Genomic DNA, 26,484 nt, shown 5'->3' on the forward strand with positions numbered 1-26,484 from the left:
TTATAACAAGAAACTGCTTGCTGGTTTGGAAGAAGTATTCACTATATATTTGAAGAGGCTCACCAGATCAAGCTGTAATACCACCACAGTTAAAGAGACTTAATTGCTTAACTTCAAGAGAACATACATGAAATTTGTGATTGGTTTAATGATGTTTTGAAAGAATTTTGATATTTTTCATTGAATTATACATTTTACAATATATTCTAAGGAACTCCTAATCTACGGAAATTCAACTCCATACCTAACAATTTGTTTACATGCATTTTATTCCAGAAACATTTCTTTACCGCAGATATTCTTCCTCCCAAAGCTTTATTTCGGTTAAAACTGTCTTTATTCTACTTATATATTTTCTCCACAAATTTCATCTTCAAAGCATTGTTTGAATTTATTTAATGACACTGTACACAAAATGTCATCTAAAATATCAGACGATGCACAATTTGCTCGGTAATGTTAAACTACAATTTAATAAGCCGATAATACTTTACGCAAATATGAACTATAAATTATCGCTGAATACTTACACTAGGTAAATGTTGAGTGATGTCACTCTCCCTATAGATTTTACCATTGAAAAAGTTATCATCCATTGGTAAGACCTGCATCTGAAGAGAAAAATATTAATCAATGTTTAGAAGAATTTTTTCATTTTACATTCAGTCATATATCATCTATACGATTATAGCAAAATTAAGTCATGTGTAGTAGTAAACAGAAGTGTGATAAATACACAGCGGAAAGGATGGTACAAATGTGGAAGCTGCCGTATTAATTATATAGTTGAGAAAAGAATATAGAATATTTAATTATAAAGAACATAAAAAGCAGTAATAATATAAAGAACGTGAATGCGGAAGCCCTTGGCACAAAGAGAGTTGTTTTAAAGTGGCCCTAGGAAAGAGAAGAAAATGTAGCAGGACAGTGAATAAAGGTAATGATTATGGATGGAAGAGTTGCCTTCGTGGGTATAAAGTAACTGTGGCTGTCATAGCATTTCAGAAGGATGCTGCCAGACATTTTCTTAACAGGGGTTCAGAGTGCTAATATTCCGGAGAAGGCGGATGGTTTACTGTAGGTAGACGTAACCCTGAAATACAGCGCATAACCTAGCGGAAAACACGAGACAAATGTTTCGTCCACACACACACACACACACATAATGTATATATACGAAAATGAAATGATATTCGTCAAACTAAGACAATGCCACTGTGACAATTATTAATACACATTACAAATAACCACGCTCAATAATGAAGCCTGCGGAAATGAATAACATATGAAACAATTGACTTACTTGTGACGTTTGACGACAGAAGTTCAAAATTTTATCAACTCGATCAGGAGAACCAAACATGAGACCAATAGTTGTAATGGTACGCAATAAAATATATACATTACAATTCAATTTCAGTCGCAACTAAAGAAAAAGTATTAAAAATGTCAAGTTAATTAGTCTTGAACATTATTGTGCTTCTTGCATTATTAAATTTGGATTACATACACAACACGCACACAATCACAATCGCACACATAAATACGCTGACATACACACACACACACACACACACACACACACACATAGACATTTATTCCAGTACACTTTTAGTTATCTTCATCAATTAACTGTGACTTAGATACGAGGGGCAAGTGAAAGTTAAGAGATGCTTATATACAAGCTGGAGCAAAAATATCCTTCACATTTGGAGTGGGCACTGTGCAGACTGTAATGAAGGTAGAGAGGCGTAACAGGTCTCATTTGGTGGGCAAAGTCCTACTGTTTCCATTTCCTGTGTTAACTATTATCCTACCTGTAATCTTCAGAAACCATCTTGTGTTAGATACGTGAACGTTGTGGCTTTGTAGTTCAAGCTTATTATAGCAACCTATGTATAATTACGACGCATTCACCGTTCGGTAGACGCTTCGCGATCCGTCCAGGTGTAGCTGTACCAGATTAGTAAACGATTTGTATTTGAATTTCTCACCTTCAAGCAATTGAATCTACATTGAAAAGAAAATCCCCCGAAAAACCTACATCGAAAAGAAAAATTCTTGGAGATTGTTTTCTTCTGGAGCATTCATCAATTCGGGGAGTCATCTTTGAATTTCAAGCTATTCATTATCTAGTTGGTTCATGTCTCCTGCATGTCCACCCACCACAATATTAGGATTCACTGTATAGCTTTCCTGTTCCTCATCCTGAACAGCCCCATTGCCACTCCCCTGTTCTTCCTGTCTACCATTCGCCGTGCTTTCAAATTCTACCTCTCTGATTTCTATTCCGACCATCCTTTGTAGCCCAGTCACAGACACTCTCAGACTCTCACTAATCCGAGATATTTCTAATCCAGTTAAGTAACCCTTCCTCCTAATCACTCTCACTTAGCTTATTTTCTGACAGAAGACACGTGTCCTTTTCTGTTCAAAATATCAAGGTACGTTGGCCTCCTCCGCGACTACTTTGTAGATACTAAATTTTTTAATTTTTGTAGAGATGCTCGTTTGTATATCCGATCAGAAAGACTGTAGTGTTTTTGCAACGAAATAATGTTTATATTTTTTAATACTCTGGGAGAAAAGAAAGGACAGAAAGGAGGGGGTAATAGTTTCATATTTTCACAGAACATTGAAGATATTAATGTTCTAAAATTCACAATTATCATTACTATCATTATTATTATTATATTATTATTATTATTATTATTATTATTATTATTATTATTATATTATTATTATTATTATTATTATTATTATATTAATATTTGCATTATTATTATTTTCAAATAATCACACATATTAAAATCCCCAAATTAGACCATTGACTGATTACAACAACGTAACTTACTCTGATTATTGTATGATTACTCTTTGGGTCGTCCAAAATATAATATTGCAACCAAGGCAGTTCACCAGTCACACTAATAAGAGTTCGCAAAGTTGTAGCGTGGTCACTTGAATATTTATTTCCTGTAAATATCGGGACACCTCCAAGTTTCTCCGATAGTCCGTACATAAAACTTTTCATAGTTTTCTCTATTGTCACTGAAATAGAATATACAAATCATTTTTTACAATCATTACTTCTACAAAATAACAAATAAAAATTCCGTAAATTTTTTATTTGAATGTCTCTCTCGAATCAATATGAACGTAACTCAAATTAAGTTTCGAGGACGGGAAACACATTAACGTAATCTAGCAAAATATCCAAGTATATATACATTTTATAAATGTTGATGCTATATTTAGGTGTTGATACTTCTTTATACCATTTTGCATATATCATGTCTTCGTGAGAATCAAAATCTAATAATATAGGTCTATATTTAATAATACAGTTTTATATTTAATGCCCATGGGCATATGGCGTAGTGGTTAAGAGCACAGGCTACTAACCTAAAGAGCTTGAATATTAAAAAAAAAATAATAATAATAATAATAACATCGAAAAATACCTTAGGAATGAGAACCCAGATTCGAAATTTCCCCCAAGACACCTGATGAATGCTGCAGGGTATATCAGCCGAAACGTTGTGTTAACAACAAACAAGATGAGGACAAATATCGTCAATTGTAAAATAATGTATATTTATTATTATTTTATCTTCACATGTATGTGAAAGGCACACACCTTTGTCCGTACAAGATCTGTAGAACTTTCTAACCATCTTAACTGGCTCGATGGTGGACTCCGTTGTTGTTTCTTTAAGTAAACCTGTTGGATAAAACAAAAATATCGTATCTCATAGTGGCAATATAATCTGGCTTTGATAAGTTTTATGGCTTATTTTATATACTTATTTATCTGTATGTACATATTGAGAAATATACAGACCACACCTAGAGAAGCATCCCATTTTATTATGTGGAGTAATACATATACTTGTGAATACTTGTGATACAGGCGTATCGATTGAGGACCCTTATCAACAGAGTTAATTATTTGCCGAGGCTTTTTCAACTATTTTCAAACAAGATGATGGTCGTGAACCCCCTCCATTTGATAGATCGGTACCTCCAATGCCTAGATTGGTCATCACGCGGGACGAAGTCAAACGTGTTATTCAAGGCCTCGATGTCAACAAGGGTCACGGCCCTGACGGCATACACCCACGGGTTATCAAAGCGTTGGCTCCGGTCATCTGCGAGCCCTTAACACGTCTATTCAATATGTCATTGGCGACGGATGTTATACCTGCGGACTGGAGAACAGCGATAATCTGCCCAATTTTCAAGAAAGGGAGCCGCGAAGACCCGCTTAACTACCGACCGGTTTCCCTTACATCAATAATCAGCAAGATGTTCGAAACCATCCTTAAGAAAAGTATGATGCTCCACCTCCAAAACACAGTCTCTATCTCTGATTCCCAACACGGCTTCGTGCCGAAGAGATCATGCTTGACCAACTTACTGGTAATGGAAGAATTAGTGACGCGCATCCTCGATGATAGTGATGCTGTTGACATCGTTTTATTGGACTTTGCCAAAGCTTTTGACTCGGTAAACCACCGCCTATTACTTGTCAAGCTTCAAGCATATAGTTTCCATCAGGATATTGTACGTTGGGTTGGTGCCTTCCTCTCAGATCGCTCCTTCCAAGTCCAAGTTAATGGTTCGCGGTCCGACGTCTCCAGTGCGAGCAGTAGCGTGCCTCAAGGTTCAGTGCTTGGGCCCTTATTGTTCTTAGTCTTCATAAATGACTTGCCCGTCGACCTCACGCAACACACCCTTCTATTTGCCGACGATATCAAACTGGTCGCTCCTCGCGGTGATATAGAGGATCTTCGTCGATGCCTCCACCAAATTTGGAAGTGGTCTAACGAATGGGACCTGTGTCTGAACGTGTCAAAGTGCTGTCATCTGCCTGTTGGCTCTCCTCCTGCAACTCAACTTGATTTCGAGCCGGGTCGTCTGCTGCTGGAGAGGACCGATCAGGTAAAGGACCTGGGTATCTTGGTGGATTCCTCCTTTTCGCCTTCGGCCCAGTGCGTCCATGCTGCCAACAAAGCACGCAGAATTCTGTTCTTGATTCGACGGTCATTCGGAATGCTCACAGCAGCCATATTCCTACCACTCTATGTCACGCTGGTGAGACCCATATTGGAGTACGGGATTCAAGCCTCTTCTCCTTATCTCCTCAAAGACATACAGCATCTCGAAAGAGTCCAGAAGCTGGCTACCCGCATGGTTCATGGTCTCAAAAATTTGTCCTATGAAGAAAGGCTGAGGACGCTCAACCTTTATTCTCTTGAAAAACGCCGCCGCCGTGTTGATCTCATTCTCGCCCACAACATCATAAGCGGAAAGTGTAACCTCTCGAAAGAGCTGTTCTTCACTCCTGCTCCAGAGCGTCGGCTGCGGGGACATTCCGAAAAGCTCTACCTGCGACGATTTCATCTCAATCGAAGGAGAGGAGCTTTCTCCGTCCGGGTTGCGGATCCGTGGAACAAGCTGCCAGACGAGATGGTGAAGATGCCGACGACCGCTTTGTTCAAAGCCTCCCTTGACCTCAAGTGGCCTGAACTCTTTACATGAACACCACCCTGTACTTAACTCCCTGTCCCCCTACATGGCCTTGCTATTTGCTTTTGAGCCAAATTAACTAACTAACTAACTAAGTCGCTAAATACACTAATTAGTTAATTCATATCAATATTAATTAATTTATAAGCTATATTTATTTAAAATTTCTGCAGTTATCTAGAATCAAAAATAAGCTTAGGATGCAGAGTTATTTAACTTGAAATTACAATTCAATGCATTTGAAGAATGAGCTTCAATTGCTGGTTCAAGAAATTATTAATACAAATGTTCATTCTTTAATAATATTAACAGAAATAAGAGCAATAATTTCTGTCAAGGTTTTATACTGCTTCTACAAATGGCATTGTGTATTTTCAACGATTAAAATTATTGTAAGGCACAAAATAAGGCACAAAAAGAAAATGACTCTCCCCAAATACAATAGTTCATTTTTAGTTATCAAAAAAAAAAAATCTTTTGAATATTAATTCTCCTTTTCCTAAATTGATGTCGGTGCGCATCGAAGTGAAATGTTTATTTTAGTTATTTTTGTTTGTTTTTGCAATATGTTTCTATTTTGTGGTTGATTTGTGTCATGTAAGGGTGTATTAAATGCCGAAGTACTTCCAAATTCCTACAAGATTAGGAACATCTACATGGCTAAATTTCATTCTAAATACTAGCAGGGAATAAAATGAAAGGTAATTTCGTATTGCCGACACATTCAGAAGTTCCACCTTGTAATGGTGATCAGTGGAGGAAACAGGGAAAGGGAAAATGTGTGACAAAAGAGTGAAAATCTCGAAAGTGATTGAAGAAGCGAAACCATATTAGTAGGTTGCATTAAATAAGCTTGATAAAGAACGTGTTGGAGTCTGAGCAATTATTGCCTCAATACTACATTTATATATTATCTATTTGTATAAAGCTAAATATAGTCAATTTTGTAAGAGAATGCTCACCGTAATATATATTGTTGCAGCTTCATACAACTTACGAAATACTGCCAAATACTGTTTCCGATTTTCTGTATAGAGAATGTGCTGAATGTATGGTCACCGCGATCTTGATTCTTCAAAACCACGACATAAATCTGGTGACCACAAGAACCTTCATATGATGTGATCACCATAAAAGAAAAAGCGTGCAATGTTAGCGAAAGAGAAATAGAGCTACAATTCAACTTGTAAATTTGCATAAATGCGGAATGTTGTGAAATATATCTAGGATATAAAATGTTTTTCAATCAATTATCTGTGAAATCTTGTAATCTGTTACAGAAAAGACATTTTAGAATATAGTATAAAGGATTTAAAAAAAAACATAACCAAATACCTATCACTGTATAGATAATTAATGAAACCAAAATTCACTGCGGACTACTTCACTTCTAAAATCTATGCTCATTTTTAGAATACAAAGATATCTACTCTCATATAATTAATACCGATATTTCAGAAACAATTTACAAACTATCAATGATGCTTTTAATTGTCCTAAGCCTGGAATTGACAGCGTATTCAGAGTATTCAGAGTATTCTCATGGGTATACTGGGATAGCTGTTGGGATTCAAGCTTTCAGATCACATTCAGTACAAGGTTCCTTCTGTGTATATCAGTTCATATATCATTTCTGTCCTGACGTAGAATAAAATTTAGACCTGGATGCTAATGGAAAATTTTATAATTACATAGACAAGCTGAGGTGAAAAAATCCATCGACTGTATATTTTCAATGAACACAGAACCGTTATAATAATAACGTACAAGGCGGCGAGCTGGCAGAAATGTTAGCGCGCTGGGAGAAATGCTTATCAGCATTTCGTCTGCCGTTGCGTACTGATTTCAAATTCCGCCAAGGTCGAATTTGCCTTTCATCCTTTCGAGGTTGATGAATTAAGTACCAGTTACGCACTGGAGTCGATGTAATCGCCTTAATCCCCTTCCCTGTCCTTGTTTGTCCCCTGTATGTTTAGCCCCTTGTGGGCAATGAAGAAATAAGAAATGTTAGCACCCCGGGTGAAACGCGTAACGTTATTTCGTCTGTCCTCATGTTCTGAGTTCAAATTCCGCTGAGGTCGACCTTACCTTTCATCCTTTCGGGGTCAATAAATTAAGTACCAGTTGCATCCTCAGATCGATAAAATCAACTGGCCCTTTGTCCCAAAATTTCGGGCCTTATGCCTAGCGTAGGAAATAATAATAACGTATAATGCATTATCACCAGTCAGTAGCCACAAATTTTATTGTTAACTTATAATGTAAATTAATACATACGAATAACTTCTTCGTCAGTTGAATCCTGCATTTCTGCTTTCACGCCCATTTCTCTTCTGTAGTCCTGTCTTTCCTTATAAGGGTGGGATTCAATATATCCGCCACAAGAGTGTAACCAGAAATCATCACACGGCTTCTTCTTCTCATCCATATTTCCCAATATACGGTAAACTGCCAGATTTCACGGAATTACAAAAGAAGTATTTTATAAAAAATGAATTAGTAACACATGAATGGTTAATGCAACTGAGAGAATATTAATGTATTTTGTGATGGTAAGAAACTCTCAAAACAGCTCATCAAGTTCAGGTATTCACTGAAGAAACACCAATCATTTACGTGTTTCGGCTCTTAAATTAGTTACATTCTAAGTAGGCTGATACACATCCAGAATGAGGCTATTTAACTTTCACACTTTCGTGGGTAGATAGCATTAGTTTACCGCTGAAGTTGATAAATCGTCTTGAATGCTCCTCAAAATTTCAGAACTTATGCTTCTTGAAGAAAAGCTATATTCAGTGTTAACTATCTCTTTCTGATATTGACATCTCGAATATGTAGTGAAACCTCAGATTGTACTTATCGTAGTTTAGAAGAATACTTCCTATATAAGAATATTACCGTCACATAAGGTGGATTTTTTTCTTCATTTTACATTTATATTACTCTAAGAATTGTAAGATTTCGTCCGTAAAATAGCTTTCTTTTCTATTCCAACTCACACTTATTACTGAATGTTATCCAAGATTATAGTTCATAATCCTGATCTGGATGTTAGATTCACAGTACAATGTATTAGATAATTTACTTCTAAACAGAAAATAAAGGTTCTTAGTATAATCGGTTTCAAATGTTGGCACAAGGCCAGTAAGTTCGCGGGTAAGTCTATGACATTAAACCCAGTGATTAATTGGTATTTATTTTATCGACCCCGAAAGGATGAATGTCAAAGTCAACCACGGCGGAATTTGACCTCAGAAATCAAAGTCAGACGAAATGCCTATTTCTTTACTATCCGCAAGGTGTTAAACACAGAGAGGAAAAAAACAAGGACAGACAGACGGATTAGGTCGATTACATATGACCCCAGAACGTAACTGGTACTTATTTAATCGACCCCGAAAGGACGAAAGGCAAAGTCGACTTCGGCGGAATTTGAACTCAGAACGTAGCGTCAGACAAAATGCCGTTAAACATTTTGCCCGGCGTGCTACCGATTCTACCAGCTTCCCGGCTTTTTTCATATTATAAGTGATTACTAATATAAACTTTTTGATTTAAATTTGTATATTAATTACTTTCTTTCGAAATATTTTGTCACAAATTTTTGCATTTATTTGTACCAAATAAATATGTTATTTCAAATGCTATAATTGAATGTGTGTATTTCCGATACATTCATTTCATCACTTCTCTTATGATCGTAGACAAATGCCATATTTATCAACAGTAACAATCTAGCGTTTCAATGACCCTAATATGAATGGAATTTTGTTAAGTGTTTCTAAATATCTAAACACAATCGTTCTTCTACTTGTCTCTTGGCATATTGCTGCTCTACATGTTCTGTTGAACTGGATGCTATGTCTCCTATATACCTAATATAATGCCATACAGATTTACGGTGATATATAATTTTGCAAGCGATTATATCAACCCCAGTGCGTACCTGGTACTTTTTTCATCGACCCCGAAAGGATGAAAGGCAAAGTCGACTGCGGCGGAATTTGAACTCAGAACGTAGCGGCAGACGAAATACCTATTTCTTTACTACCCACAAGGGGCTAAACACAGAGAGGATATACAAGGACAGACAAACAGATTAAGTCGATTATATCGACCCCAGTACGTAACTGGTACTTATTTAATCGACCCCGAAAGGATGAAGGGCAAAATTAAACTCGGCGGAATTTGAAGTCAGAACGTAACGGCAGACGAAATACCTATTTCTTTACTACCCACAAGGTTCTAAACACAGAGAGGACAAACAAAGTCAGACAACCAGATTAAGTCGATTATATCAACCCCAGTGCGTAACTGGTACTTATTTAATCGACCCCGAAAGGACGAAAGAGAAAGTCGACTTCGGCGGAATTTGAACTCAGAACGTAACAGCAGACGAAATACGCCTACGCATTTCGCCTGTCGTGCTAACGTTTCTGCGAGCTCGACGTCCGATCTAATAATATTAACATAATAAGTTGTATTATGGTTGGGAAAGTAATTCTTTATATAAAATTCTTTTTCCTATAAATATATCTTTACACGTTTAATTTTTGTAGAAATTATTGTAAGCAAGATGTGGATGCAAGTGAATTTTTCCATATATTTTAGTAACAGTAATGAGAACATTATCAAAAATATTATCCAACTGTAAACTATGTTGATTTTCAGAGTAACTATTTTATTTTTAATGAGTATTTCTAGCAATCTTATATATATTTTTTACACATTCGTTTTAGGTGAAAGTATTTTTTAATAAAAGGTTGCTGTATTGCCTACCGCCATTCTGGATCAACCCTTGGGCACTTCTAGAAAGGAAAGCTAATTAACTTACTGTTTCTGCATATTTCCAGATAACTTTTAGAGATTTTTAGGTAATTCTGTTTGTTTGATATGTTGTGTAAATATCCAAGCGCGTTAGGAAAGTGAAATTTTGGGTTCGTCAGTATATCACTTCTTGAGATTATGCAGCATATTACATTGTGTCATGTAACTCTTATTTAGAAAGAGAATTCACATTTTAAAATTTATATGTCAGGCAGTGTCCAGGTATTTGAAGTTGTTGATACATTCTTTACATTTTCACGGATAACTCCGAATTATCTTATATGAATTTGCCTTTGGCATACATTTAACAGATAACTTGGTTGACGTTTGCTGTTCCGTACAAGACTTTCATCGACTAGATTCAATCTATTTGGCTCTGTAAAAGTACTTGTAGTTTTCATTTTGTTTAAAATTTCGAAAATAATGCTCACTCCTATTTTATGTGTATTGATAAATGGAGCATTATTTTCTTTATGTTTTTCCAAAGCGTTTTCATCCAGTTTTTTCTTATTTACAATTTTCATTATTTATTATTTATTAAGTCAATTTCTTAAGAAATTTATTAAGTCAATTTTGTTAAGAAATTTTTATCTTCATTCAGTCAAATTTGACATATTTACTGGTCAGCTACTATTGCACAAATAAGTCTTACCATACAACACGGAATGTTCCCTCTGATGTGTAAAGGATACAAACAGTAAAAGATGAAATATTGCTGTCTATTTTTTGTAATATATTGCCGTTGTTAATGTGGAGTTGTATAGTTGTCAGTGATCATCTAAGAATGGTAACTTATTATGAGTGGTTTCGTTACTGAATTTCACAGACGAATGAAGTGGTCAGAAAGTTATTGAAAAAGTGTAACTCATCATTTGATTCAATATTACTTGTTTCTAAAGATGTTCAAGTGAATATCCAAACAATGGAAGCAAATACATGATTTACTGAGAATTTTACTTAATCTTTGAAAAATATACTTGAAAAACATGGGAAACATTTATCAAAAAATGAGTTCCTGTGATTAAACAAGTGGATTACCACTAAATAGTATTATTTATAATGTCCTCATTTCTGTTGCTAAATTAGTTGGATGAATTCATTTAAACAACCAACACACACACACGCGCGCGCACTTACATACACACACACACTCACACACACACACACATACTTACACACACAATATGAATATATATAGAGGGAGATAAAGAGGCAAGTACGTATATTCGTATATGAATGTGTGTATATATATGTCTGTTTGGGCGTGTATATATGTATATATATATATGTGTGTGTGTATGTGTATGTGCGTGTGTATATATATAAGTGTGTGTGCGTCTGTGTGTGCGTGCGTGTGTCCGTATTTGTGACTTCGGGCTACCACTGGTTTCATATTTAAAAAGTATGAAAATATCCTAGTTTCTTAACAATTTAACGAGAAAAGTCTTCGCTTCGTTCACGGGATGTCTCGTAAATTCGCGTAAATAAAACAAAGATTCCATGAATCAAGGGACATTACTCTAGTATAGAAGCTTTTGGATGTTTGTCGCACTTGGAATTTTTCTTATGGGTAAATTTTTTTGGTTAAGTTGTTTGAATTGTTTTGCATTGTTTTTGCTTAGGGCATGGTGTTCTTCTACTTGTATTTGTATGGCGTCTGTGTGCTATGTGTGTTCACGTTTAGGAAAGGGGCTATCCTATTAGTATTACCCTCGTTTAGAGAGGCTCTTCTTTGAAATATATGAGTGTAAAATATTGCTTGTGTATGCAGGAAGAAAATATTTCATCTCTATTGTATAAGCTGTTATCTGTTGTTTGTATAATGTTTAATGCCTCAGTAATACAGAGCTCACCTTTGATATCTCTTCTATATAACCATGTAGATAATGGTTTCATGCACCTTCACTGAGACCAATAATTTTCCATTCTTTCTGGTGGTTGCTCATTCCACCTTATTTTAATGTCCATATCATATTTGATTCCGATGCTGCATGTATTTTGTTTTTGTCTCTGAATGGCGCAAGGCGTTGTGCATAATTTGCCTTGAACGAATTGTCTATCATTCTACTCTGTTGGAGTCCGTGACCTCCCCTCTCTCTCCCTCCTCCTCCCTCCTCCCTCCTCTTCCCTGTCCTTCTCCCCTCTCCCCCTCCCCCTCATCTCATCTCCTCTCACCCTCACTCCCTTCCTTCTTTCCTTCCCCCTCTCCCCATCCCCCTCATTTCACCCTCCTCACTCTCACCTTTCCTCTCCTCCCTCCTCCCTCCTCTCTCCTCTTTCCTTCTCCCCGTCTTTCGCCCCCTCTCCCCCTCACCCTAATCTCCCTGCCCTCTTCCCTCCCCCTCATCTCTCCTCCCCTATCCCCCTCATCTCCTCCCTCCTCCCTCCTCCCCTCCCCTCTCCATTTCATCTCCTCTCTCTACACTACACCATACGACATACACATCACATCATACATACATACACACGTCCCGACCTTTCATACGCACTACATACTCTCTCTCACACACACACACCCTTATGTTAGAGCGAAGTCATTTGACCCTGTTATCTCCCCTATTTTCGCTCTTGCGTCTCACATTTGATCTCTGACTTCTTGCCGGAATCAGATCGCCATGTTGAATCGCTAGTTTCTGCACGCATTTTTTTCTCTCCTTGTTTCTCTCCGTGTTTATTTTCTGTGTATCTTTCTGTTGAAGAGCGTAGGCTCGAAACGTCGTAAAAGACTTGTTTTATTTATATCCTGAGCGCCATACAAATACAATTGTTTGTTTGTACTCCACCTGCCTTCGTCTTTTGTTTATTTTCATAAAGCTTCCCGTTATATATATATATATATATATATATATAATATATATATATATATATATATATATATATATATAATATGAGGGCTGGCCGTGATCTAGTAATCTCAAGATTAATCAGCCGAAATCACTACGATGATCCGGTTCTTGACTGAAGACTGAGGGGTTCGAATGTCCTGTCCGTGTTTATTGTATCGTCTTCTAAGAGTTATACGTTCTTGTCATGTTGTATTTTTCTACATACCTTAACATATATTCCAGGTGCCACGTACCCTCTTAACTTTAATGTGAGCACATATCTTAATAATTGGTACGACTCTTTGTTTGTCTCTCTCTCTCTCTCACTTTTACTTGATCTGTCCCCTTCTCTCTCTACTCATCCTCTTTTTCTCTTCTCTTTCCTCTGATTCTTTGGTCTAATCTTCCACTACCCTCCTAATTCTGGTCTCGCTCTGCACTCACAGTCAATCTTCGACACCCATCCCTTCTCCTCGCTGATTCCTTCTTTCTCTCTCTTCTCTCTCTTGTTGCGTTTGTCCTCCTCTCTCTCTCCCTCTCGCTCTCTCTTCCGTTGCTTCTCTTTCTTTTCTTTTCTCTCTTCTCTGTCACGTGACTGCTGGCCGAAATCTGCCTTCAGCTTCTGACCAGCGTCGTGTTAACATCGTTGTTTTTCGTCCCCGCTATAGGCATCGCCGATAAGGCTCCTTTCCTTGCGCCAGAAAAAAATTTGTTTGCTTGTTATCAGTCGTAAGACACTTGTTGTTGTTTTCACCGTTAATGCTTCTGTATTTCATGTTTCTGTATTCCATTATTTTTTTGTTTTTTTATATTCGTCCCTTTTGCTGCCCTGGTGTCCGTATGCATTCGATCCTTCTTCCAGGAAATCTACGCTCCCAGCTTAGTTTTTCTAATGCTCGTTGCTTAGTTTTTCTTGGAGGGCTGGCCGTGATCTAGTAATCTCAAGATTAATCAGCCGAAATTACTACGATGATCCGGTTCTTGACTGAAGACTGAGGGGTTCGAATGTCCTGTCCGTGTTTATTGTATCGTCTTCTAAGAGTTATACGTTCTTGTCCATGTTGTATTTTTCTACATACCTTAACATATATTCCAGGCGCCACGTACCCTCTTAACTTTAATGTGAGCACATATTCTTAATAATTGGTACGACTCATTGTTTGTCTCTCTCTCTCTCTCACTTTTACTTGATCTGTCCCCTTCTCTCTCTACTCATCCTCTTTTTCTCTTCTCTTTCCTATGATTCTTTGGTCTAATCTTCCACTACCCTCCTAATTCTTTGTCTCGCTCTGCACTCACAGGTCAATCTTCGACACCCATCCCTTCTCCTCTCTGATTCCTTCTTTCTCTCTCTTCTCTCTCTTTGTTGCGTTTGTCCCTCCTCTCTCTCTCTCCTCTCCTCTCTCTCTTCCGTTGCTTCTCTCTTTCTTTTCTTTTCTCTCTTCTCTGTCACGTGACTGCTGGCCGAAATCTGCCTTTCAGCTTCTGACCAGCGTCGTGTTAACATCGTTGTTTTTCGTCCGCCGCTATAGGCATCGCCGATAAGGCTCCTTTCCTTGCGCCAGAGAAAAAATTTGTTTGCTTGTTATCAGTCGTAAGACACTTGTTGTTGTTTTCACCGTTAATGCTTCTGTATTTCATGTTTCTGTATTCCATTATTTTTTTGTTTTTTTATATTCGTCCCTTTTGCTGTCCTGGTGTCCGTATGCATTCGATTTCCTTCTTCCAGGAATCTACGCTCCCAGCTTAGTTTTTCTAATGCTCGTTGCTTAGTTTTTCTTGGAGGGCTGGGCCGTGATCTAGTAATCTCAAGATTAATCAGCCGAAATTACTACGATGATCCGGTTCTTGACTGAAGACTGAGGGGTTCGAATGTCCTGTCCGTGTTTATTGTATCGTCTTCTAAGAGTTATACGTTCTTGTCCATGTTGTATTTTTCTACATACCTTAACATATATTCCAGGCGCCACGTACCCTCTTACTTTAATGTGAGCACATATTCTTAATAATTGGTACGACTCTTTGTTTGTCTCTCTCTCTCTCACTCACTTTTACTTGATCTGTCCCCTTCTCTCTCTACTCATCCTCTTTTTCTCTTCTCTTCCTCTGATTCTTTGGTCTAATCTTCCACTACCCTCCTAATTCTTTGTCTCGCTCTGCCTCACAGGTCAATCTTCGACACCCATCCCTTCTCCTCTCTGATTCCTTCTTTCTCTCTCTTCTCTCCTCTTTTTTGCGTTTGTCCCTCCTCTCTCTCTCTCCCTCTCTCTCTCTCCCCTCTCTCTCTCTCTCTCCTCCTCTCTCTCTTCCGTTGCTTCTCTTTCTTTTCTTTTCTCTCTTCTCTGTCACGTGACTGCTGGCTGAAATCTGCCTTTCAGCTTCTGACCAGCGTCGTGTTAACATCGTTGTTTTTCGTCCGCCGCTATAGGCATCGCCGATAAGGCTCCTTTCCTTGCGCCAGAGAAAAAATTTGTTTGCTTGTTATCAGTCGTAAGACACTTGTTGTTGTTTTCACCGTTAATGCTTCTGTATTTCATGTTTCTGTATTCCATTATTTTTTTGTTTTTTTATATTCGTCCCTTTTGCTGTCCTGGTGTCCGTATGCATTCGATCCTTCTTCCAGGAAATCTACGCTCCCAGCTTAGTTTTTCTAATGCTCGTTGCTTAGTTTTTCTTGGAGGCTGGCCGTGATCTAGTAATCTCAAGATTAATCAGCCGGAAATTACTACGATGATCCGGTTCTTGACTGAAGACTGAGGGGTTCGAATGTCCTGTCCGTGTTTATTGTATCGTCTTCTAAGAGTTATACGTTCTTGTCCATGTTGTATTTTTCTACATACCTTAATATATATATATATATATATACAGTGAGAGAATTAAAATAGTGGAGGTGGGGGGAATTACAATTTCTCAGATCCTTAAACAGTCACTCCCGCTGGCAGTGGTATGTCTTAGGGAAGGATGAATTTATAAAAATACTTTTTCTCTGCGAGCAGATCTGATTTTGATTCGTCAAAAAATTGATGACGTTTTACCTCTGCGGTCAAGCTTGATGTCCTGCTTGGTTGGTTTCCTTACAAGATACAGTTATGGGTCAGATCTGATTTTAATTCGTTAAAAAATTTATGACGTTTTTCTTCCGTGGTCAAGCTTGTCGTTCTGCTTGGTTGGTTTCCTAACATGATACAGTTATGGGTCTTTTCCTTATATTCGTTGAAGCTTGGTTTTGATTGGTTTGGAATTATATGACGTCAGTGAACAGTGCCAGAGAACCGACCACTGTTGTTACCACAATCAACAGCCCTTTACTACGGCTACTGCTGCTGTCACAGCCACAGCTTAGCTGATATAACCCCAACCACCACCAAGGTTACCAAAATTACGTCCAACAGACGACGACCAAGAATCACTACTGTTGCTTCCATTGGAACACAAGGTGACACTAAAGCGGTTCCTTTTGATACCAGCAAGAAATCTATAATGAACTTCTCCACTACACTCGACAAAACAGTAAGAAACGACTATGGGTTTTTTCTATTATACTCTTTATAATATATTTGATAAGGTTCGTCTTTTCAAGAACATGGATTCTATTGAATGTATATAGCATGCATTCTATTGAATGTATGTAACGATTATGAACTGTTCCATTATACTTTTTATAATACATTTTTTTGATAAGGTTCGTTTTTTCAAGAACCGAAACATGTAAAATTAAAATTTATCTAATATAGTGGCGTTTTCAAACTTCCTTTTTACAAATATATATAAATAGGCTGTGCATTTTCTATAAGAAATCAGGTTCCATCATATCATATACATAGGGGCACACACACACACACACACACATATATATACTGACCCAACATAGTTTCGCATTGATTCACACTATCTGTATCTGTGATGGTGCATGAAACCATTTATCTCCATGATCATGTTAAAAGGTTTTATCCTTTTTTTTCATAACAACTGCATTTTCAGTTTCCAGAAATATTGAAAATTTACCGTCAGGTTTACATCTTAAACTTCTAATAATTTCATTATGTTCTTGCAGACGTATTGACATATTTTACTGGTACCTTCACTAATTCAAATTGCAAAAACGCAAATCCGTCTTGTGTCAAGTAAATGTCACAAACACAGTTGCCAATTTTGCAACAGTGATCACATCGAGTAAGCTTAATATATTGAGTGGTTAATATGTTATTCCTCAAAATGTAATATCAAAATATACTGCATAATACTTTTATTTCGAACACTGTCATGGCATTGAAAATAAGAAAATAGTGTGCAGTAAATAGATAAGTATGGTATTCATTCCACATCAAGTACACTCGATAAATAGCATCATATACTTACCGGTATTTATAATATGTTTTGGTATCGCCGTTGGTGATTCCATCCCGTCTGTAAAAATTATACAAATGATACATATTGTTATGCACAGAATATATAGATACAGTTTGCGTGCACAGCATTGCACAATACAATCTCACAGATATATATATATATATAATATATATATATCTATATATATTATCAAATAAGAGATAAAACCACTATTATGCAAACAAAACAAAGAAAGGCTTAAGCCAATACATAAAATAATTTATATAAATTAAAATTTAACATATAAATAACCACTACGATCGTTTCGTGTCAGCACATCTTAGACATTCTTCAGGTGGTTTCAAAAAACATACTCAATATTCAATAAACCGTTAAATATTAATATTCAATAATAAGAAATTTATTAATACATAAAAAACCATCTATATTCTAACTATAATAAAAAACATATCTAAATAACTAAAATAAATTATTATAATAAGTACTCCTAACATTTAGTATCTTTAAAATACTAGAACAAAGCCCATATAGGGAGCTATATAATGTTAATAAGTAATTTTATCTATCAATAAATATTATATAAGTAAAGTAACTTGTGTCTGCATTTTATTTGCGCTCTTCACCTGTATTCAGTAAATCATCACTTATAAAATAAAATTTCATTAAACTCATTAGAGCACAAATAACAAAACACAAGCATATCATAAAATTCTGAGAACCTTAGATATATAAAGGTTAATAGTAATCACCCACATGCAATTAAAAATTCGTTGATTAATAATATAAGTAAACGTATTCATTACTTTCTTATGATACCGAGATTTTTAATAAACATGCTCCTTATTATAATGAGGCACTTAGAGAGGCAGGTTATAATAGTAATATTAAATTTATAATAAAATTAATGATAAAGATATATAAATAATAAATTTAGAGATAATTATATTAATAATAATTAAAATGTTGTTAGTATTAGGGGTAAAAATATTAGAAATTATAAAAATAAAAATAATAAAAATAAAGATAAGAATAAAAATAAAAATAATAAAAATAAAGATAAGAATAAAAATAAAAATAATAATAATAATAATAATAATAATAATAATAAAAATATAATTAATAACATTAATAATTCTTTAAATGTTGTACATAGATTTAAATCTGATAATAGTAATAATTTTAATATGATAAAGAAATATAATTACAACAATAATAATGACAGTTATAATAATAAGAAGGTAATAAGAATAAAATTTGGTTAATAGTTCCTTATGGTGCTCAAGTTAATACGAATAATTAAAGAAATTTTAGATATTATTGAACTATTTATTCGAGATAATCGTAAATATAAAAACATTTTCTCTAGTAATAATTTTGGAGTAGGTTATTCCACCACTAATAATGTAGGTAACATTATTTCTTCATTTAACAAATTTAAACTTGATAATTTTTATAAAAATAATTATTAATCAATATAATAAAGATAAGACACTTATTAACTGTACATGTAGAGATAAATCTAAATGTAATTTAAATAATAAATGTAATATTAATGATGTAGTGTATAAATGTATAGTTACATTACGTGATAAGAATTCTAAGAATAATAATAACTCTAAAGCGATATATATAGGGTCTACTTCCTCTAAAATAAAATTAAGAATCGCACAACATTTGAATTCTTTTAAAATAAAAACTTAATCAACTCCACTGGACTTAGCAAGTACATTAGAGACTTAAATCCTAAAATATTAATTATAATTATCTTGGGAAAATAATTTGTAAAACTAAATCATATACTATAGGAGCGAATTTTTGTTATTTGTGCTCTAATAAGTTAAGGAAAATTTGATTTTATAAGTATGATAATTTACTGAATACAGGTGAAGAGCGCAAAATAAAATGCAGACACAAGTTACTTTACTTATATAATAAGTTTCTTGATAGATAATAATTATTTATTAACATTAAATAGCTCCCTATATGGGCTTTGTTCTAGTATTTTAAATATACTAAATGTTATTACTCTTTTACTCTTTTACTTGTTTCAGTCATTTGACTGTGGCCATGCTGGAGCACCGCCTATAGTCGAGCAAATCGACCCCGGGACTTATTCTTTGTAAGCCCAGTACTTATTCTATCGGTCTCTTTTGCCGAACCGCTAAGTGACGGGGACGTAAACACACCAAAATCGGTTGTCAAGCAATGCTAGGGGGACAAACACAGATACACAAACACACACTCACATATATATATACATATATACGACGGGCTTCTTTCAGTTTCCGTCTACCAAATCCACTCACAAGGCTTTGGTCAGCCCGAGGCCATAGTAGAAGGCACTTGCCCAAGGTGCCACGTAGTGGGACTGAACCCGGAACCATGTGGTTGGTATGCAAGCTACTTACCACACAGCCACTCCTACGACTGGAGTAGTTATGGAGTACTTATTATAAATAATTTATTTTAGTTATTTAGATATGTTTTTATTATAGTTAGAATATAGATGGTTTTTATGTATTAATAAATTTCTTATTATTGAATATTAATATTTAACGGTTTATTGAATATTGGTATGGTTTTGAAACCACCTGAAGAATGTCTAGATGTGCTGACACGAAACGATCGTAGTGGTTATTCATATGTTCAATTTTAATTTATATAATTATTTATGTATTGGCTTAAGCCTTTCTTTGTTTGATTTGCATAAAGTGGGGGTTTTGTCTCTAATTTGATATAATATATATATATATATATATATATATATATCTATATATATATATAACATTATATATATTATATCTGTGAGTTGTATTGTGCAATGCTGTGCACGCAAGCTGTATCTATATATTTGTGTATAACAATATGTATCATTTGTATAATTTTACCAGACGGGATGGAATCACCAACGGCGATTGGAACACAAGGTAACATAAAGCGGTTCCTTTTGATACCAGCAAGAAACTATAATGAACTTCTCCACTACACTCGACAAAACAGTAAGAAACGACTATGGATTTTTTCTATTAAACTCTTTATAATATATTTGATAGGGTTCGTCTTTTCAAGAACATGGATTCTATTGAATGTATATAGCATGCATTCTATTGAATGTATGTACTGATTATGAACTGTTCCATTATACTTTTTATAATAAATTTTTTTGATAAGGTTCGTTTTTTCAAGAACTGAAACATGTAAAATTAAAATTTATCTAATATAGTGGCGTTTTCAAACTTCTTTCTTATAAATATATATAAATAGGCTGTGCATTTTCTATAAGAAATCAGGTTCCATCATATCATATACATATGCACACACACACACACACACACACACACACACACACACACACATATATATACTGACCCAACATAGTTTCGCATTGATTCATACTATCTGTATCTGTGATGGTGCATGAAACCATTTATCTCCATGATCATGTTAAAAGGTTTTATCCTTTTTTTCATAACAAGTGCATTTTCAGTTTCCAGAAATATTTAAAATTTACCGTCAGGTTTACATCTTAAACTTCTAATAATTTCATTATGTTCTTGCAGATGTATTGACATATTTTACTGGTACCTTCACTAATTCAAATTGCAAAAACGCAAATCCGTCTTGTGTCAAGTAAATGTCACCAACACAGTTGCCAATTTTGTAACAGTGATCACATCGAGTAAGCTTAATATATTGAGTGGTTAATATGTTATTCCTCAAAATGTAATATCAAAATATACTGCATAATACTTTTATTTCGAACATTGTCATGGCATTGAAAATAAGAAAATAGTGTGCAGTAAATAGATAAGTATGGTATTCATTCCACATCAAGTACACTCGATAAATAGCATCATATACTTACCGGTATTTATAATATGTTTTGGTATCGCCGTTGGTGATTCCATCCCGTCTGTAAAAATTTATACATGATACATATGATACATGCACAGAATATATAGATACAGCTTGCGTGCACAGCATTGCGCAATACAATCTCACAGATATATATATATATATATATATATTATATATATATATATATATATATATATATATATTATCAAATTAGAGATAAAACCACTATTATGCAAATCAACAAAGAAAGGCTTAAGCCAATACATAAAATAATTTATATAAATTAAAATTGAACATATGAATACCACTAACGATCGTTTCGTGTCAGCACATCTTAGACATTCTTCAGGTGGTTTCAAAACCATACTCAATATTCAATAAACCGTTAAATATATATTCAATATAAATAATAAGAAATTTATTATACATAAAAACCATCTATATTCTAACTATAATAAAAACATATCTAAATAACTAAAATAAATTATTATAATAAGTACTCCATAACTACTCCAGTCGTAGGAGTGGCTGTGTGGTAAGTAGCTTGCATACCATCCACATGGTTTCCGGTTCAGTCCCACTACATGGCACCTTGGCAAGTCCCTTCTACTATAGCCTCGGGCTGACCAAAGCCTTGTGAGTGATTTGGTAGACGGAAACTGAAAGACGCCCGTCGTATATGTATATATATGTGTGTGTGTGTTTGTGTATCTGTGTTTGTCCCCCTAGCATTGCTTGACAACCGATGCTGGTGTGTTTTACGTCCCGTCACTTAGCGGTTCGGCAAAAGAGACCGATAGAATAAGTACTGGGCTTACAAAGATAAGTCCGGAGTCGATTTGCTCGACTATAGCGGTGCTCCTCCAGCATGGCCACAGTCAAATGACTGAAACAAGTACAAAGAGTAAAAGAGTAATAACATTTAGTATATTTAAAATACTAGAACAAAGCCCATATAGGGAGCTATTTAATGTTAATAAATAATTATTATCTATCAAGAAACTTATTATATAAGTAAAGTAACTTGTGTCTGCATTTTATTTTGCGCTCTTCACCTGTATTCAGTAAATTATCATACTTATAAAATCAAATTTCCTTAAACTTATTAGAGCACAAATAACAAAAATTCGCTCCTATAGTATATGATTTAGTTTTACAAATTATTTCCCAAGATAAATTATAATTAATATTTTAGGATTTAAGTCTCTAAATGTACTTGCTAAGTCCAGTGCAGTTAATAAGTGTCTTATCTTTATTACTATTATTAAATAATTTATATTTATAAAAATTATCAAGTTTAAATTTGTTAAATTAAGAAATAATGTTACCTACATTATTAGTGGTGGAATAACCTACGCCAATATTATTACTAGAGAAAATGTTTTTATATTTACGATTATCTCGAATAAATAGTTCAATAATATCTAAAATTTCTTTAATAATATTCGTTTTAACTTGAGCACCATAAGGAACTATTAACCAAATTTTATTCTTATTTACCTTCTTATTATTATAACTGTCATTATTATTGTTGTAATTATATTTCTTTATCATTTTAAAATTATTACTATTAGCATTTTAAATCTATGTACAACAGTTAAAGAATTATTAATGTTATTAATTATATTTTTATTATATTAATTTATTATTATTACTATATTATTATTATTATTATATTATTTTTTTTTTTTTTTTCATTCTTATCTTTATCTTTATTATTTTTATTTTTATAATTGCTAATATTTTTACCACTAATACTAACAAAATTATAATTATTATTAATATAATAATCTCTAAAATTATTATTTACATCTTTATCATTAATTTTATTATAAAATTTAATATTACCATTATAACATGCCTCTCTAAGGGCCCTCATTATAAATAAGGAGCATGTTTATTAAAATCGCTCGGTATCATAAGAAAGTATTGAAATACGTTTTACTTATTTATTAATCAACGAATTTTTAATTGCATGTGGGTGATTACTAATAACATTTATATATCTAAGGTTCTCATTAATTTTATGATATGCTTGTGTTTTGTTATTTGTGCTCTAATGAGTTTAATGAAATTTTATTTTATAAGTATGATAATTTACTGAATACAGGTGAAGAGCGCAAAATAAAATGCAGACACAAGTTACTTTACTTATATGATAAGTTTATTGATAGATAATAATTATTTATTAACATTAAATACCTCCCTATATGGGCTTTGTTCTAGTATTTTAAATATAATAAATGTTATGGAGTACTTATTATAATATTTTATTTTAGTTATTTAGATATGCTTTTATTATAGTTAGAATATAGATGGTTTTTTATGTATTAATAAATTTCTTATTATTGAATATTAATATTTAACGGTTTATTGAATATTGAGTATGGTTTTGAAACCACCTGAAGAATGTCTAAGATGTGCTGACACGAAACGATCGTAGTGGTTATTCATATGTTAAATTTTAATTTATATAAATTATTTTATGTATTGGCTTAAGTCTTTCTTTGTTTGATTTGCATAATAGTGGTTTTGTCTCTAATTTCATATAATATAATATTTTACTATAAAATTGGATTCAATCTTAAATCTGATTTTTCCTTGTAAATTTGGATTTATTCCCTAATATTTATTCTATATATATATATATATAATATAATATATATATACATGTAATGGTCTCATTACTGATGATTTTAGTGGTGATGATGGTAGTGAGAACATTTCGAATTATGTAAAGAGAGGAAATGCCATTCTCTTGGTTCCTGATAATTACAATTTCGATTAATATACAAATCAATCCAAATAAGTATTTTGAGTGTCCCATCAAATCCGTAGCAGAAAGATGTGGTTTACGTCGAGAGACTCATATTGAGTATTTATGCAATTCTGATGTGATTAAGCTTTGGGTGTGTAATTTGAAGATGAATTTTGCATCGTAATCAGTCTACGTGTCCACAGCATTCTCTTTTGGAATCACTTACAGTGATTTATAGTAAGAGCAATATACTGCAGTAGATGATCGATATGCAGCCTTTTGAAATTTGAATGATGAAATTGAAAGTGAAATGCATTGTGTAACATTGTAACAAAATAAACAGGGTACGCGGATAATTCATCGGAATAAGGTAAATAAACTAGGTAACGAAAACAAAATGCTAATTAAATTGAAGCAAATACACTGAAGCGATAGACTTACAATAAAACTAATGCGAATGATCTTGCAAAATAATATATGCAGCTAACATAGAATGATTCCTGAAGTCTAAGCAAATTGTTTCTAAAGAGAATAAGTGTATTATTTTTCCTTCTCTTTCTTGCGTGAGATGACATGGATGCGAATATTAAACCATTTTGGTCCGTATATAGTACTTACACTTCGAAAGAATTGTATAAGGTCCCTAAATGTTGAGCATGTTGAAGAAATGCCTTCTATGTTGATAATAGTATTAGATTGCTATCAAAAGCCCTCGCAAAAGTATTGGATATAGAATGTCATTTTTATATATCAACATCTAAGGCGGCAAGCTGGTAGAATTGTTAGCACTTCAGACAAATTGCTTACCCACTCATTCGAAATATCTGGCCTTGTACCAAAATTTGAAATGATAATTAGATTGAAAGGGAAGATGGTGAGGTGGCAAAATCGTTAGCATGCCGGACAAATTACTTAGAGGTATTTCCTCCGTCTTTACGTTCTAAATTCTGGCGAGGTCGACTTTGCCTTTCAACCTTTCCGTATTTTCAAATTACGTACCAGTGAAACGCTGGGATCGATGTAATTCATTAATCCACTTCCCCAACATTTCAGGTCTGTAGTATAGTAGAATGGATTATTTGTTTGGCCATGACAAAATACAAGATGAATACTAGATAGAAAAAAGAAAAACCTCATAATAAAATTCTCTCATAACTTTCTAGTGAAGAAGATTTAAATTCCTGATGGTCTGAGAGATTGGATGAAAGAAAAAGACGTTTAGCGAATTTACATCACTGATAAGTAACACAATAACGTGGAGGGTATCAATATCTATAGCTAATTAAATGCACATTGTAACCTTGATGATGCCATCCTTCTACAATTAGTGCATTTAGGACAACATTATACACTACTGTTCTTTATTTTCATACGAATAAGCTGCCGTTTCAAGGAAGTTTGACTCCTATTTCTTGGTGGTTGTAGATTATGTATGATAGATACGTGTTTGCTTTGTTTCAGTTATAGATATTTTCTCTTGTTATTCCATTCCAAGATGAGCTTTGATCGAGATAGACTATGAAGAAATATATTCCAGGTTTGACCGACTGATTTTTCTTCATAAGATTCAATTTATAGGAAGTATTTTTTCTAATAACATATGTAACTTGAATAAAATTTGGCTTCCACTTAAAGCTAGAGAGAAATAATTGAAGTGATGATGATTATAAGGACGATGGTAACTAGATAGAGAAGAAGAATGGCGAAAATGATGATGATGTTATGTGTGGTACACGTGGGGGTGGTGCAGGCTCTTATGCGATAAATGTGATGTGTTGGTGTTCGTATTACGGAGGAGGATACTTTACCTTGTCTTTGATTAGCATTACGTAATTTTACGCCCAACACCACTATTCCGCTCAATAAAATTATTCCGCCCATTACCACGGTTCCAATAATACAATTTTTCGCGCTTTCCTGCAAATAAGACATATAGTTAAAATATTGCATGTAGTTAGAAAGGGATGGAAATATTTCAATATATTTGTGATGCAAATGTAAGGCTTTAGTGAGAAAATGAAGGGATCGAAGCTTGACACTCAAGAAAACCAAATTTCTCTCCATGTAGCATACATAACAGCGTACTAACATTAATCAATAATCCTGATCCTACTCTCTTTCCTTCTCTTTTTCTTTCTTTCTTTCTATCGTTGTTTGTTTGCTTCTTTCATTCATTTTTTTTTTCTTCCGTCTGATACAGTAGCAACAAAAGTATTTTTGTGCTTTGTCTTTAAGTTATTTCACCATTATATACATACATACATATATATATATATATAATATAATATATATAATATATATATATATATATATATATACATATATATATATATA

The 26,484-nt window shown here is 34.1% G+C and overlaps 1 protein-coding gene across 1 annotated transcript; it reads right to left on the reverse strand.

The window, feature by feature from the left end:
- LOC115229343 (endothelin-converting enzyme 2-like) lies at nt 1-25,992 on the reverse strand. Its single transcript, XM_036499176.1, has 8 exons — nt 25,959-25,992; nt 17,544-17,591; nt 7,810-7,980; nt 3,641-3,724; nt 2,855-3,051; nt 1,304-1,426; nt 531-611; nt 1-72 (listed from the first exon to the last, which is right to left on the reverse strand). Exons 2-8 carry the CDS (start codon nt 17,584-17,586, stop codon nt 1-3), a joined length of 771 nt encoding a protein of 256 aa, XP_036355069.1. The 5' UTR covers nt 17,587-17,591; nt 25,959-25,992.
- Between the last annotated feature and the right edge of the window lie 492 nt (nt 25,993-26,484).

Source organism: Octopus sinensis, unplaced genomic scaffold, assembly GCF_006345805.1.
Source record: "Octopus sinensis unplaced genomic scaffold, ASM634580v1 Contig12483, whole genome shotgun sequence".
NCBI lineage: Eukaryota > Metazoa > Mollusca > Cephalopoda > Octopoda > Octopodidae > Octopus > Octopus sinensis.